Here is a 15,895-nt window from a genome sequence, read left to right as displayed (position 1 = left end):
CCACTGTTGCCATCATCTCTAATTCTGAAATCAATTACGAAAATACGTCGTTACAAATCGAAGTGGTGAACAAGAGCAGCTCGAACCTCTTTCCCTTCACATTGGCGTTTTGTCTCACACCGCTTCTTCGTCAGATGCAGTACTTATCTTTTGTCTCTGTTAATTACTTAAAGTTGATCGGAGAAGATAAACAGTTTCTGTTATTGTGTTCTATTCTATTATATGCATATAGAATAGTATGTAAAATAATATGTATTTTTATATTTTATTATGCGATATATTGTGTTACTATACTATTTTAGTGTTTCCATTCCATTTGATTGTTACTAAAAAGTGCTCTATTTTGTTTAGAAATATTGTTTGTAATATTCTTAAGTTCTCACAATCGTTTGAACATGTAAAATTATACTATGATCGTTACATAATATTATGTACTTTTTAGATTTTAACATTTGGATTTAGGGTTTATATTTGAGTTTAGGTTTAGTAATATTTAGAAGGTTTAGTAACTATATGTGAAACATATTTTGCTATTTCAATTTATGGTTTATATTTGGATTAGGGTTTACATTTAGATTAGGGTTTAGTGATTAGAATTTAGGGTTTATTATTTATAAGGTAAGGGTGTATGTTATGGATTAGTGCTATGTTATTTATTATATTCCATTCTATTTGGATTTAGAGTTTATCTTGGGGTTAATAGTTTATATTTAGGTTTACGGTTTATTGATTAGAATTTAGGGTTTAATGTTCTATTGTGTTCAGAAGTATATTTTGATAATTTGGGTTGAGGTCAACATTAACTTATTTCATGTAATCATACACATTTCACCAATATATACTATGTTATTTATTTTGTTCCATACTATTTTGGGGATATGGTTTATATTTGGGTTTATGGTTTTTATATATATGGTTTTAGGGTTTACTGATTAGGGTTTAGGGTTTACTATTTAGGAGTTGTGGTGGAACTGAGATAAGGTTTAATATCTAGGGATTTGGGTTGGGTTATGTATAGTATTTAGTGGTTGTTGGTGGGATTATAATCCTATACTATTTAGTTGATACAGAATGGAAAATTTGTTGTATATATATGTGATCAATAAAACTATACGTGGTGGTTTCTTTTTCACTCAAAAAACCACGACGTCGCTTAATATATAAACTGTAACTATTAACCTATTAAATGAGAGGGCATAACCGGCTAAAATAGGTACAAAAAGTCTGACATTAAATTATATCAAAATCATAGCTAGATTTTTAATTTCTTTTCAACAAAAAGCTATTTGGCCAAAACACGTGATTTTGTTCAAAACATCTATGATTTTTCAAAAAAAAAAAAAAAAAAAGAGAGAGAGAAACTGTTTTCTCTCAAGCGTCTCTCCCATCCAACGCCGTCAAACCCTAAATCTCAAAAATCAATTCTGTGTTTGAGGGGATCGTGGGCTTCTGTCGCCTATGGTCTCCTCCCCCATCTGTGTTCGCTTCTTAGCCACTCTCACCGACTCCATCAACCGCCGTTAAACCCTCCTTGTTGTGTTACTTTGGATCTCCGCTTCGGTGGATCTAATCGGAAGTTAGAGGCGTGTGTCTCTCTTCTCTGGAGTACAGACGAGGGTGTACGGTGTGGTGTGATACTCGGTGGCCTTGATTCTCTTTCTCCTCTGATTGTTGGCGTAAGATCTGGGTCAGATCTTAATTCAAGATTGGTGATTTTTCGGGAACGTAGCTACCTCTTTTCTCATCCCCGCCTTGCTTCCCAACAGTTCAAGGGTCTTGTAGCTTCAAGGTTCAATAGAGCCTCTCCTTGGGAATCTGTTTCTCTGAGAGCGGCGGAGCCGTGGTTCTCCGCTGAGAGCCTCTTCTATTAGCCTCAAGTGTCAGCTTCCATGGTAATATCTGTTGTTGCTCTGTTTTTCTCGGTTGTGCTTTGATGGTTGATCCTCAGGATCCTTGAGGACAGACCCACTGTGTCTCTAAAAACCACACTGGAAGAGACTTGCTTCTAATGGATTTCACATGTTTTTGAGAAGTCGTATGGCTTCTCCCGGTCTTCAACTCCGTCTACAAGCTCCGGTCTGCTCCTCTTTCGAGTGTGAGCTCCCCGAGAGGCTTCTGGTTTTGGTTTCAACAGAGCACCTCAGCCTGCACCGGAGTGGATTGCCTGGCCCTCCGTCGTCGCGGCCGAGAGCATCTGCGGAGTCTTCCTGAGCCTGCACCGGAGAGATAGCTGGCCTTATGTCGTCGCGGCAAAGAGACTTTTTGGATTTTCTCTACGGTAAACCGACTCTGCATATCCTTCTCCTCGTCACCATCTTTGGTACCTGAAAGTGCTTGTAAGGAAATTTTGTTGATGTTTGTTGCTTAACTGTCAGGTCAAAGTCTTGTTCTCTTGATCAAACTTGTGATTTTAATTAGATGTTTAGGGCTTTTTATTTTTTTTGCGGCTCTTTTCATCTGAATGGCTCAGTTGCAGATGTTGATTGCAAATCTTTGTAATCAGACCTTCATTACTTTGTTAATGATATTTAACCTTAAGCAAAAAAAAAAGAAAAAAAAACATCTATGATTACACTTTTTGATTAGAACCTCTTTATAATTGCTCTGATTAGAGATGTTTGGTCAATTGTCGTTGTGCATAAATTTAAGAAATGAATGTCGTTTTATGTTTCTCGAGAAAGAGAAGCCATTACGTTTGTGTCTTCTCTTTGAAAGCGTTGAGATTCTAATAGTGCCTTTTTCGACAACGAAAAGCTATTCATCAGATTCTAATAGTGTCTAAACGGATAGAATATATTAACCAGATTTGAACTGGAATGATACTTATAACATTTACATTAATTTTATGTTTATTTTATAGTTTAGTCTGAACTAAAGTGATAAGATTTGGTACTAGGATGAAGACACGTAATTAATAATCATCTAACGTCAGGAATCAGCGGATTACTTTTGATAATGACAGCCTTAAATCTCAACTTTATTAAAAAGAAAAGGGAATTCGTCCAAAAAAATTCTGAACTTTTCAGCAATTGCCAAAAGAAACCTGTACACTTGTCTAGCCAATAAAAACCCGAACTTTTGTTGACTTATTTAAATTATTAAGAAATTTACCATTGACTGACCAGATTAGCACGCCGTTAAACAAAAGTTAAAACAGTGTTAACGGTTGGCGTTAAGTAAAACTACGTCGTTTCGTTTTACACGATTTGAAAATAAAAATAGGTAGACACCGGGTTTCGAAGCTAGGTTGTTTGGATCAAATGGCAATGTATTTTACCACCGGGCTAGTGGCACATTCAACGTATGTACAAACACATTTACTTTTATTTGGTAATGATTTTGAATATAAAAATTGTCTAAAAATTTAAAAAGTCCTTAAAATTCTAAAAATCAATTTTGAAACTAAAATTAAAAATAAAATTTTATTTTTCCTTTAAAAATCAAAAATCTTCCAAAATTTTCATTTTTAAAAAAAACTCCAAAAAATAATATTTTCATTTTTCGGAATAAAATAAAAAATTCGAAAAATAAAAAAAAGCGAAAAATATAAAAAAAGTTTATAAAAAATTCGAATCTGAAAATAATCAGAATCTATTAAAAATATTTTTTTATAAAAAATGCCAAAAAAAGAAAAATTGAAAAAAAAAATCGAAAAAAAAATTTCAAAAAAAGGGATAAAAGATTTCAAATCTGAAAACATATAATTAGAAACTATAAAAAAATATTATTTTTTATTTATTTTTATAATTTCTGATTATATGTTTTCAGATTCTAAATATTTTATAACTTTTTTTGGAATATTTTTCGATTTTTTTTATTTAAAAAAAATTATAATCCAGAAAATGAAAATTTTCTTTTTTCGAATTATTTTTCAATTTTTAGAAATTTTAGAGATCTTTTTAAGTTTTTAGATAATTTTTTCATATTCAATTAGTACTAAATAAAATTAAATGTGTGAGTAAATCTATTGATTGAGCCACTAGCCCAGTGGTAAAGTACTTTGCCATTTGATCCAAACAACCTGGGTTCGAACCTAGTAGTCTACTTGATTTTATTTTCAAATCAAGTAAAACGACGTCGTTTCATCCCATTTCAAAACGACGTCGTTTCACTTAACACCAACATTTAACGATGTTATTTTTTTCTGTTAAATTTTTTGACGGCATGCTAAATTGGCAAGTCAACTAAAACACTGTTAATTAATTCTAAAGTCAATGAAAAGTTTGTGTTTTTTTTTGTCAGCCCTAAAGTTCATGTTTCTTTTGGCAATTCCTGAAAAGTTCATGATTTTTTTGGCCGAATTCCCAAAAAGAAAATAATAAATAAAAAATAATAACGTCAGTTAAATTCCTTAACCCATCACGTAGGCTCATGCCATCTACAGCCCATTAATAAGCCCCATTCTGAATAAAAAGCAAAACACTGTCGTTTTAGGTCTCTCTCTCCCCTTTTGTCGCTCCTCTCACCATTTCTCTCTCTCTCTCTCACACATTACAAACGGTGAGAGTGTTATTCTCACTGTAACCACTTTTCCTTATTTTAGGGCAAAACTCCGGAGAGGAGACGAAGAAGAAAGACAACAATTTGAAGAAAAGAGACGGTTCGGTGTTCTCTCTTCGTCTCTGTTCTGTTCAGCTACACACTAGAGATTCTACTTGAGGTTGACATTAAATTTCCTTTTTTTGACCCATTTTTAGAAAGTTAACTTCTTTTTGATTTCTACTTGAGATCTGGTTACACTCAGTGTTTGTGAAACCGACAATGGGTTTTCTTTTGTTATCGTCAAAATCTCTGCTTTTTCCACTTTTATCTTAATTAATGTCTGGTTATGTCTTGTGGTTTGTTTCTAGGGTTTCTGTTAACAGATTTGTGATTTCTATGTATGGAATGTGTGTTCAGCTTCCGATTAAAACTCGTTGATTCAGTTTGAGACTTCTATTTACTTATGGAGGTTTCTGTTTCTGTCTCTGTAGAAACTTTCTAATTGTAGGTGTTTGAAAAATGGGAAAGACTCCAAGTCCTGGTAAATGGATCAAGTCTCTTCTTGGTAAGAAGTCATCATCAAAGTCAAGTCTGGAGAAAGGAAACGACAAATTGGTAAGAAGAAATATATTACTTATTTTTTTCTTTTATGTCAAAATGATATGTGACGACTATAAACATTGTTCATATGAATGTGATAGAGATCTGCAAAGAAAGAAGAGATTGTGGTGAAGGTGAAGGATACTACTAATGTCTCAGACTTACCTACCAATCCTCCTGTACTAGTTCCATCACAAGACGTTGCAGCATCTACACAAGCTGTAACAGTAGTCCCCGAGAAGCATCAGCCAAGCGAAGAAGAAGAGTCGAATGTGAATCTTGAGTCAGGGGATGAACTCAAGCTTGAAGAAGCTGCTACAAAGGTCCAAGCTGCTGTCAGATCTCATCAGGTGAATTTCTTTTTTTTCTTCTACACTATAGTAATGAGATTTTCGTTTTTATTATTATTATTCTGCTGATAACTCTGTTGTATTTTCTTAAAAACTCTCGAGAAGGCCCGTGAAGAATTTCAAAAGCTTAGAGGTATCATAAAGCTGCAAGCACTCATCCGCGGTCGCTTGGTTAGAAGACAAGCTGTTGCAACGTACTCGTGCATTTGGGGTGTTGTCAAGTTACAAGCTCTTGTCCGCGGGAACAAGGCTAGATCTTCAGAGACTGTACTAGTTCAACTTCAGAAAACAAAATCGGTATTTAATGTCTGCTACTCTACTCTTATAATAACCTTTTACTTGATTTTGCCATTCAAAGTTTTTATTCTCCTTCGTTTTGTTAGGAAACTATGCAAGGAAGCAGATACAAATGGCTTGAGAATCCCACAAAGCTCTCCATGATTGATAAGGTACAGTTTACTATTGTAAATCTTTGACGCTCTCTCGTTGCTTATTTGCTTCTTTTTTTTCAGCTTCTAGTTTCTTCACCAACGTCATTGCCTCTGAAGATTCAGTATGGTCCTGAGGATCCTAACTCAGCCAAGGTGTGGCTTGAGCGCTGGACAGTATTGCAGGTTTGGTCTCCTGGTCCACTGGTGGTTAAGAGCCCTGTTGCGAGATCTCAGACAAAGAAGCGAAGTTTTCAAGCAGTTGAAGCAGACAAGGGAAAACAACTGAAGAAAGGTATCAAGAAACCACCCGGTGGTGGTTTAACTACTGGGAGTAGCTCTAGTGGACGTTCTACAGCTGAAAAGGAAAAGCCTAAGACTAATGTGAGGAAGGCTTCCACGCTTGGTAAAGAGGTTTCGAGAACCGAGAATGATAAGACTAAGCAGAACTCGAGAAAAAGCACAAGCGCTGTAAAGGAAGGGTCTTCGTCATTGGAGGTTAAGGACGAGAAGCCTAGAGTTAGTCTCAAAAAGGCTACACTTTCCAATGGGCTAGAGAAACCTACTCGCAAATCTGCTGAGAAGAAGAAAGAGATTGCAGATACAGTGCCTGGTGACAAGGTTTCAGCTCCTGTTGTTGATACTCCTGAAGAAGAGAAGGTTAAAGATAGCCCTGAAACAGTTTCGAAAGAGGCAGATCTCGATAAAGATGAGCAAGATGAAGTCAAAACCGCAGAGGGAAATGACAAAGCTGAAGAAGAGATCCAAGAGCCAGACGTGCAGATAAGCTCTGAGAATGGAAATGCTGGTTCTGAAAACACAAAGCCGAGCGATAGAAGAGCTTCGCTGCCTGCAAAGATTGAAACTCATCATCAAGAGGATGGGCTTACTACACACAGCGGGAGAAAGATCCCAAGCTACATGGCTCCAACTGCATCTGCAAAGGCAAGAGTAAGAGGAGGAGGACAAGGGTCTCCGAGGATTATTGGTCAAGAGAAGCCAGAGAAAAATGGGATAACTAGGCGCCACTCTCTTCCTCCTGGAGCAAATGGTAAGCTGAGTACAATGTCTCCAAGAGCTCACAGACTTCTCATAGCTTCAGCTAAAGGATCAATGAACAGTGACAGATCTTTTTCGTCTTCCAAGGACATTGGTGGTGGTAACAAGTCTAAAACTCTTTTTCTTATACACAAGCCTCTTGAAAGATTAAAACTTCTTAAACCCCTTTTTGGTCATGTTTATTTCAGATAAATCGACGAAAGCTGAGTGGAAACGGTGAATTTCTTTCAAGGCAATAGAGAAGAAAGCAAATCCAAAGAGTCATCCTGATCATCTTACACTCTTGGAGAAAAAAGCTCTGAAACCTTTTTAATCTGTTTTAACTGTTTTGTTTCTATGTTTTCTGTGTGTGTTTACTTTGGTTTGGTGTGGTGAGTCTTTGACTTATTATTGTCCTTTAGATTTTCTCTCAGATGCTTTGTCTTCACAAACAAAAAAAGGTTTTTAGTAAATAGTTCTTATAATGCTTCTCTTAATCATTTACAGTTTTTTGCTTAAAAAAAATCATTTACAGTTGTTTGTTCATTGACTTTGCTTTTTTCATTGTAAAACAAGAAAAAAAGAAAAACAAGAATATAAGCTAAACTGAAATTTGTCCAAAAAAAAAAAAAGAAATTATGTTGTATCAGCAAAAAATTTCTTTAATTTTTTTTTGTTATTATGTAAATCAAATATTTAAGCTCAAATAATAATAGGTAAATTAACAAACAATCAAAAACAAGAAAACTAGACAAATTTTTCAAAATGCTCATGCCTAGAAAGAACAACACCAGATCCATATGTAGTAGTGTGAACAAAATGCATTATTTTACAAAAAAGAGCAGCACACACATTACAACAGAAAAAATTATTACAAGTGATACTATCTTACACGAGGAGATTGACTATTGTGAGAAGGCAAAGGAGAAGCAACTGGAGTTAAGTGCAAGAGAGGCCGATCATAACTATACCTCCTTGGAGATTTCTGTACAACAGATCCATTGCTACCTCTAGGAGAATCAATCTGCCCTTGTCTGGTTCCACCACCATTACTACTACCTCTAGGAGAATCAATCTGGCCTTGTCTTGTTCCAGTTCCACTACCTCTAGGAGAAATAATCTGAGCTTGTCTGGTTCCACTACCTCTTGGAGAATCAATCTGAGCTTGTCTATTAGCTCCAGGTTTGGTGGTGGTTGTTGAATCAAGCTGATCAAGTTTGGCCAAAACTTCAGACATCTTTGGTCTGAGTTTTGCATCAGGGTTTAAGCACTGCAACGCAAGACTAGCAGCTGTGTATGCTCCTTTCTGAGGATACTGACCTCCTAGTCTCGTGTCCATTATTCGGAAAAGCTTCCTCTTGTCGCCGAGATACGGTGTTGCCCAGTCAACTAGACTCTGCTCCACTCCCACTTTAGATTTGTCCACTGCTCTTCGCCCTGAGAGCAGTTCCAGTAGTACCACACCAAAACTGTAGACGTCGCTCTTAGCTGTTAAACGACCTGTAGTAGATGGAAAGTTTAAGATAATGAGCTTAAGCTATTGAAGCAAAAGGTTATAGCATTTTCTCACCAGTGGCTACATATTCAGGTGCTGCGTAACCATGAGTACCCATGACTTGTGTGGACACATGTGTCCTGTCACCGGTAGGACCTGCTTTGGCTAGACCAAAGTCTGAGAGTTTAGCGTTGAATTCCTGTGTGATTAAAAAAAGATCAATATTAAGAGTTTTTGCTTAGAAATGAAGTAAAAAGCTTGGTAATAATCAAAGTGTTATTACAGCGTCGAGTAGAATGTTAGCAGCTTTGAAGTCTCTGTAAATCACTTGAGATTTAGCATCATGAAGAAAGGTAAGCCCTTTGGCTGCTCCTATTGCAACTTTCATCCTTATAGCCCATGTTAGTGGCTGCGCACCACCTGCAATACCAAAGCCAAAAAAAAATCATTTTAATTTAACAAAACATGGTATAAATAATCTAAGCTAAGATGATATGACATACGTCTAAAGAGATGATTCTCCAAGCTTCCTTTTGGCATGAACTCGTACACAAGTAACCGGTCTTCACCCTCTACACAGTACCCAACTAGTTTGACAAGATTTGGGTGACTCAGCTGACCAAGATAGTTCACTTCAGTCTGAAAACCAAAAACAAATGTTTACAAACATAAATCTCATGAATCAAACCCCCAGATTAGGAGAGGAGAGAAGTTACTTACCAACCACTCTTTGTGACCTTGAAACCCTTCGGTTTTAAGCTTCTTAACAGCTACAACGATACCAGAACCGGGTTTAGAAGCGGTCAAAGTTGTTCCATCGATCCATCCTTTAAAGACGTAACCGAAACCTCCTTCACCAAGGAGACTATCAGGTCGGAAGTTCCTAGTGGCGCTCTTGAGCTCGCTAAAGGTGAAAGCTTTGAGATTTGGTGACGACAAGATCTCTCCTTCTGTTCTCGGTGTGGGTAAAGACTCCAAACTACTGTAAGAGTTTATGCTTAAGCTTGAAGGGACCGTGGAACGGCTTGTCTTGCTAGAAACTCGAGACCCTGATGAACCTTTAAATTAAAAGCCACAAAAAAACAAGCAAATCTCAATGTTTAAGCAATAAATCCAGAAAAGGAAGAAGCTTTATGAGAGCTAATGGAGAAGATTAAAGAAAGTTACCAGAATTAGCATGAGGACTGTGGCTGCTACTGATCACTTTAGCTGATGAATCCAAACAATTACCCATTTTATTCTCTCTCTAGACAATGAAGAGATTCAAAAGGAGTAATTGAGATCGGTTGTGAGAGAAGAAGGAGAAGAAGGAACGTGGGATTCTGAAGGAACACAGAGAAGCACAGCACACCATTCATACAAAAGTCATGTTGGTGGGGGGGGGAAGTTTGATTAAATTACGGTTATGCCCTTATGCTTTGTTCGTTGTGGTCCTTGACTTTTCTTGCAAAAATGACTACTATACCCTTAGATTCGGCGAATCTCTTTATGGTTTGATGCCGTGGGTTTTTACAGACGTCGGGAAGAGAAGGGATAGTTTTGGTAAAAAGTTGGTTACGTATTTGCTTGCGTCAGCAAGTCCACGTCAGATTGTAAAGTCTCTACTTTACGTTTTACCTTTAAGCAAAAGCAAAAATCCTAAAGATGTGGCATCAAATCTAAAAATTTGATTTTCCATCACTGAGTGATTAGTTTTGGTAGAAGATTCGAACGAAGTTTTCAGATAAAACCTTAGGCTTAGTTTAATACATTCAAATAGGACACGAAAGGTTTTAACGAAAAAGAGGTGGTTAACACGCTTTTGAGATATTTTAATTTCAAGTGTTATCGAAAACTTTATTTCCATGCATTGACCCAACACATTCCTCTCTATTCACATTACGTTGAACCGACACATACAAGAGCTCTTTTGTCCATATTACATCTTGACACGCGTAAATAACTGTGGAACATTATAATAATAATATTCTAGAATTTTTTTTTATTTGATAACTGTGGGGATCCCATACGGTAAATCGAAACTAATTTTCATGAAACCTTCCATTCGAGCACGCACGGTTGTAGACGGAAAGGTGGCCAAAGCGACCCAAACACATGACAGACACTCCAACCAGAGTTACATTACCACTAGGCCAAGAACTTTTGGTTAATATTCTAGAATTTTGTATGTATAATAACACAAATCATAATTCAAAGAACAGTTTTGCTTATTGTGGTATAAAACAAAGACTAATTAATGTTTTTCTTTTTTTTTCTGATAAAATTCTTTCGTTTCATCCGATCTGCGATGAAAAGAATGCATTTAGTACCATAGAATAGATTATTCAAAAAGTATATCACATTGTTTAACATTAGTTTGAAATACTTTTTAACTAATATCAATGGGTAAATTGATCATATATACGGTTTTTAATTGATCATATATACGGTTTTACCATGTAAACCACCTATGCTGAAACCCAAATTCAAACTTGCTAAGTAGTAATATTTTAGTTTTCAGAGGAAAAAGCGTACAGCACTACCTGATCCGAGTTTGAAATACTTTCCGATTAATGTTAAAGATGAACCGATCATCTGTTACGAATCACTATGTAAAACATTTGTGCTGAAACCCAAACTCATACTGACCAAACAAATAATAATAGTTTAGTTCCTAAAAATAATTGAATTCAAAACTGATGTAAATACACATCAAACTTCAAGAAATTACCACTAATATATCACTCCTTGGTTAACTAATAAATGGTTATTCAGAATAGTTTCATTTCCATAAAAAAAAATTAAATTAGTTTATTTTTTGTTTGTTAGAAAAGTGTATATAGGAGTGGGCACAAATCAGATATATGGGTTTTTAGAAGTATTCGTAATTCGATCTGTTTCGTCTAAATAATTAATTATCTGATCTAATATGATTTGTAGTCATCTGAATATACAATATTCCGGATGCTCAGAAAATTTTAGATTTTTAACCTGATATCGATCTATCGAATCAAAAATTTACGGATATGAGCCCTGGGTGTATATGTTTGGCAACATATCATGAGTTCCTTGTTTTGTCGGCAATTGGATAACATTTAAAAGCTACTTGATATATGATATAACCAAGTGACTGGGTATGAATTATCAATCACATGAGGTTTAACTACGAAGCATGTGAATGGGAACACGACAGGAAGTATGTGAATAGTAATCTTTTGACTACTTGAAACTCTTTTATACTATGTATTTGTCAACCATATCATAAGATATCCATTAATTATGAATACAGGTACGTGCTGTTCAAAGAAAAAAAAGAATAAAAGTACGTATTCGGAATAAATATTATTTATGAGTGCATATTAGTCTTTATTTATTGTCATATTTTATAAGTCCAACCTTGCTTTCATTTGTCAACAATATTATCATCTTTGCCTTCACACAAAAGCATCTTATCACCTTGGATTTTATAACAACTGTTTAGTACTTTACAATTATCCATATACAACATGGTATTTACATATCAGTATCATAAAAGAGTTTCTTAATCAAAACTCTTAGACAATCATATTTTTGTGATTAGCCTATTGTAAAAAAAAGGAAAAAAAATTGTGATTGTTGAAGAAATAATACGAATCATGTCAATTAGTAACACGACAAAAAGGTATGTGAATAGAAATCTTTTGACTATTTCAAACTCTTCTAGTATATATTTCTTCAGCCACATAATATATGTGTTGCTATCATGTTTTAAGCTTTTCAACCATGCTTTATTTGTCAACCATATATCATCTCTTCCTTTACACAAAAGGATCTTATCATCTTTGTTTTGATAAAACATTATTTAAATATTTTACAAACATCCAATAAGTTGCATTCATATCATTTTTCGCATTTTTTTCCTCTGAATAATTACAACTTATAGAAAATTCAATATATGAAAATTCCAAGAATTAGTTTTCCAAAAAAAAAAAAAATGAAAATTCCAAGAAAAAAAAGAAAGAAACAAAGATCTAAATGACCCCCAATGATTGTAACGTAACCCACTCTGGTCAACTTCAAAGCAGGCCAGCCACCGAAACTTCCCAGCATGTTCGCAAATTTTCGAGACAAAGCGTGTGTAGTTTTTGTATAGCAAAAGAAACGGTGTGTAGTTTCCCTTTCAACCTCAGACACGGAGACCATTTCACAAAGCTGAACCCCCAGAAAGTGCATTACGATTTACGCGTCATCTTACCCAATCAGAAGCGCTAAGTGAGATCACCAGTCCAGTGCTTAACCTCCACGTGGAACATCGACGTCTATTTTCGCGCCTTTTGTAACAAACAAATAATAAAAAATCCGTCTTTGCGAAAAGCAAACATTTTTCGGTTATCGCCGGAGGAATAATCGGCGGCCGTGGAGGTGGGGTGATGGAGGCGAACGGATCTGGATTCCGGCGAATTCTGCTGCTGGCGTTGTGCGTCTCCGGAATCTGGTCCGCCTACATCTACCAAGGCGTTCTTCAGGAAACTCTGTAAGTTAAAATTATTATTCTTCTTCTTCTTCGCATCGGATCGACTCTGCAACTGCACTTGCTTGCGTATTCGAGTGATGTGGTTTGAATTGATATTAGATATTAGCTGCAGTAGCCTTTTCTTAATCCGTATGTAAAAATGTACTTGTATTCGAAATCTACTTGTGATTTCTAGCGACATATAGTGCTGTTCATTTGGCAAACGCAGCTTCTTGCGGCTGCATCACGTTTCTTAATGATTGATGATAGACGTAGAGTTTGCCGCAACGGTCAGATCTAGGTAGTTGCGTCTACCAAACAAACAAAAATATTACCGCAGCTGCAGCGGCAGGAAGCTGCGTCTGCCAAACGAACAACCCTTTTATATAGTTGCAGAAACTTGTTATATCGATCACTATCTGTATTTGAATTCTATCTGTATTTGAATTGCTGTAGACATATCTGCAGTAGCTTGTTCTTCACCCGTATGGAAATGCACTAGTGTCCAAAATCTGTGGTGGTTGGAGTTTAAAGAGACATAGTTATCAATTACCATCCTCAGACCAACAAGGATTGGTTTATGAATAAAACTCTTGGATTGCCTAAGATCACATGTTAAAGTCTAATCGGGAGAATGAGAATTAATTTAACATTCTAGGCGTTACCTTCAGAGCCGTGCCATAGACATAAAAAAAGAGGCAACCGCCTCAGGCCCCTTCTAAAATGCTATTTTTAGGGCCCTCTTTCCTATTGTTGTTCGGTGTAATTAGTCAAATTAGTCAAATACAATGCATGACTTCATGATTTAGCTAAATGGTTACACTAGATGATAATAATTGGTACAAAAAAATCACTTTAGGATAATCTATTTTATTTCCTATTCTTTTAATTATAGATTTAGCCATTATCCTAAATTTTTACTATTAATTGTTTTTGTCTTTCTGTTGATTTTGTTCACATATATTTAACAAAAAGAATTTAACTCATTTATAATTTCCATATAATATATAAATTTATAGTTATATATTTTGTTTATCATATTTAAATTAATTTAGATATTTAATTTTATCATTTATATTTGACTTTAATTTATTTTCAATATATAAAATAACATATCATCATTTAATTATATTTCTTTAATAAAAATAATATTTTAAAATATTAATTTATTTAATATTGAATTTAAATAAAAAATTATATCATCAATTTTGCCTTAGGCCCCAAAAACCCTGAGCACGGCACTGGTTACCTTAGGGGATGTAGAACCTCCTTGTCATCCAGAAAAAAGAAGTAATAATCATAGTCATCTGAAACCTGTGGTTGGATGTTATAGAGACATAGCTACAGCAAACTAATACGTTTTCTGATCAGGTCCACGAAGAGATTCGGTCCAGATGAGAAGAGGTTCGAGCACCTTGCGTTCTTGAACTTGGCTCAAAGTGTAGTCTGCTTGGTCTGGTCTTATATTAGTGAGCTTTTCTTTGATACCTCCTTTATCATTGGAATACAAGACAAAATGGAGCTGAAATTTAAATCTGATTTTTTTTTTGGTGCAGTGATTAAGCTCTGGTCAAACACTGGTAACGGTGGTGCACCATGGTGGACGTATTGGAGTGCCGGCATTACTAATACCATTGGTCCCGCCATGGGGATCGAGGCCTTGAAGTATATCAGTTATCCAGCTCAGGTTACCTTTTTTCACCTGATCAGCATTACTCAAGATTAGGGCAAGCGTTGTTGGGTTTGAATTCTGATCTTTGGTTTCGTGCAGGTCCTGGCAAAATCTTCAAAAATGATTCCAGGTAAGGCATCTCTAATGTAGATCCAATATTAAAGAAAAAAAAAACGTAAACTGCTCCTTGGCGGCGAGGAAATGTTAAATCACCAGTGGCCACGTATTAGGGGATATCTGAGTGTAGGCGGATTAGAACTCAGCTTGCTTAGCAAGGCATCTCTATCCATAGTTAGATCCAATATTATCTCGAAAAGATTATCTTTCTTGCATATTCTCTTCTCAACATCTCTCTGTTTATGCAGTTATGCTGATGGGAACTTTGGTTTATGGAATAAGATACACATTCCCTGAATACATTTGCACCTTTCTTGTCGCGGGAGGAGTAGCCTTATTTGCTCTTCTTAAGGTAAATGCAAAATCATCTTATCCAAAAGCGATCACACCATATTTTGTAAGCGTGTGATATATATATTTTGTTCTTTGCAGACAAGCTCTAAGACAATTAGCAAGCTAGCACATCCAAATGCTCCTCTCGGCTACGCGCTCTGCTTCTTAAACCTCGCCTTTGACGGATTCACAAACGCCACCCAAGACTCCATTGCCTCGAGGTACCCAAAAACCGAAGCTTGGGACATAATGCTGGGGATGAATCTATGGGGCACGATATACAACATGGTCTACATGTTTGGATTACCACAAGGGATGGGGTTCGAAGCGTATCAGTTCTGTAAACAACACCCGGAAGCGGCATGGGACATTCTGAAGTACTGTCTATGCGGTGCGGTGGGACAAAACTTCATATTTATGACGATAAGTAACTTCGGGTCGCTAGCTAACACGACCATAACGACGACGAGGAAGTTTGTTAGCATCGTCGTGTCATCGGTAATGAGCGGGAATCCGTTGTCGTTGAAGCAGTGGGGATGCGTTTCGATGGTGTTTGGTGGTTTGTCTTATCAGATTTTCCTCAAGTGGAGCAAGTCTAAAAGAGTAGAGAAGAAGAAGCAAAAGAGTTGAACACACTAATGTGTATAGCTCTGTTACTTTTTTATTTCTCATATCTCTAAACTATGTTTTTTAGATTTTTCTTATAGTTGTTTATGTTTAGTAAACCGAAACATCTAGAGATTCTTAAAACAGATTTTTAAACTGTAAAACTAGTGATTAGCATAGAGGTAATATTCAAATATATGATTAGTTTTCGTGATATGATATTTACTATTCAACACATTACTGATTTGGTTAACCAGACTAAAAAGGACATTCTTGGTCGGTTCGACCAGTATGGTTCGGTCT

General features: G+C 35.9%; 3 protein-coding genes across 4 annotated transcripts; 2 read left to right on the top strand and 1 right to left on the bottom strand.

Annotated features, from left to right (window-relative positions):
• Positions 1-4,967: 4,967 nt before the first annotated feature.
• Positions 4,968-7,390, top strand: LOC108813151 (protein IQ-DOMAIN 29). 2 transcript variants are annotated; one of them, XM_056989054.1, is made up of 6 exons: positions 4,968-5,097; positions 5,184-5,432; positions 5,538-5,729; positions 5,816-5,881; positions 5,945-7,016; positions 7,108-7,390. In XM_056989054.1, the coding sequence occupies exons 1-6, from the start codon at positions 5,002-5,004 to the stop codon at positions 7,137-7,139; spliced, it is 1,707 nt and encodes a 568-aa protein (XP_056845034.1). In that variant the 5' UTR covers positions 4,968-5,001; the 3' UTR covers positions 7,140-7,390. The 2 variants fall into 2 exon arrangements, with proteins under 2 accessions (XP_056845034.1, XP_056845033.1); XM_056989053.1 differs by having other exon boundaries at positions 5,945-7,019.
• A 245-nt stretch (positions 7,391-7,635) lies between these two features.
• On the bottom strand, positions 7,636-10,077 carry LOC108812492 (probable serine/threonine-protein kinase PBL3). Its single transcript, XM_018584769.2, has 6 exons — positions 9,561-10,077; positions 9,114-9,451; positions 8,897-9,032; positions 8,677-8,813; positions 8,469-8,592; positions 7,636-8,398 (listed from the first exon to the last, which is right to left on the bottom strand). Exons 1-6 carry the CDS (start codon positions 9,625-9,627, stop codon positions 7,782-7,784), a joined length of 1,419 nt encoding a protein of 472 aa, XP_018440271.1. The 5' UTR covers positions 9,628-10,077; the 3' UTR covers positions 7,636-7,781.
• Positions 10,078-12,648: 2,571 nt separating this feature from the next.
• Positions 12,649-15,806, top strand: LOC108812493 (UDP-galactose/UDP-glucose transporter 1). Its single transcript, XM_018584770.2, has 6 exons — positions 12,649-12,885; positions 14,236-14,333; positions 14,421-14,551; positions 14,636-14,666; positions 14,902-15,005; positions 15,086-15,806. Exons 1-6 carry the CDS (start codon positions 12,782-12,784, stop codon positions 15,614-15,616), a joined length of 999 nt encoding a protein of 332 aa, XP_018440272.1. The 5' UTR covers positions 12,649-12,781; the 3' UTR covers positions 15,617-15,806.
• Positions 15,807-15,895: the final 89 nt, after the last annotated feature.

The sequence above is a fragment of the Raphanus sativus genome, chromosome 6 (assembly GCF_000801105.2).
Source record: "Raphanus sativus cultivar WK10039 chromosome 6, ASM80110v3, whole genome shotgun sequence".
NCBI lineage: Eukaryota > Viridiplantae > Streptophyta > Magnoliopsida > Brassicales > Brassicaceae > Raphanus > Raphanus sativus.
The sequence above is the reverse complement of the archived record's forward strand: the minus strand, read 5'-3'. Positions and strand labels throughout refer to the sequence as shown.

Coding starts and splice junctions, on each gene's coding strand:
- LOC108813151 (XM_056989053.1), top strand. CDS start 5,002: ATGGGAAAGACTCCAAGTCCTGGTAAATGGATCAAGTCTCTTCTTGGT. Junction 5,098..5,183: donor AGAAAGGAAACGACAAATTG/GTAAGAAGAAAT, acceptor TGAATGTGATAG/AGATCTGCAAAGAAAGAAGA. Junction 5,730..5,815: donor AACTTCAGAAAACAAAATCG/GTATTTAATGTC, acceptor TCGTTTTGTTAG/GAAACTATGCAAGGAAGCAG.
- LOC108812492 (XM_018584769.2), bottom strand. CDS start 9,627: ATGGGTAATTGTTTGGATTCATCAGCTAAAGTGATCAGTAGCAGCCAC. Junction 9,033..9,113: donor AAGGTCACAAAGAGTGGTTG/GTAAGTAACTTC, acceptor TTTGGTTTTCAG/ACTGAAGTGAACTATCTTGG. Junction 8,399..8,468: donor ACCTGAATATGTAGCCACTG/GTGAGAAAATGC, acceptor CATCTACTACAG/GTCGTTTAACAGCTAAGAGC.
- LOC108812493 (XM_018584770.2), top strand. CDS start 12,782: ATGGAGGCGAACGGATCTGGATTCCGGCGAATTCTGCTGCTGGCGTTG. Junction 12,886..14,235: donor GGCGTTCTTCAGGAAACTCT/GTAAGTTAAAAT, acceptor TTTTCTGATCAG/GTCCACGAAGAGATTCGGTC. Junction 15,006..15,085: donor CCTTATTTGCTCTTCTTAAG/GTAAATGCAAAA, acceptor TGTTCTTTGCAG/ACAAGCTCTAAGACAATTAG.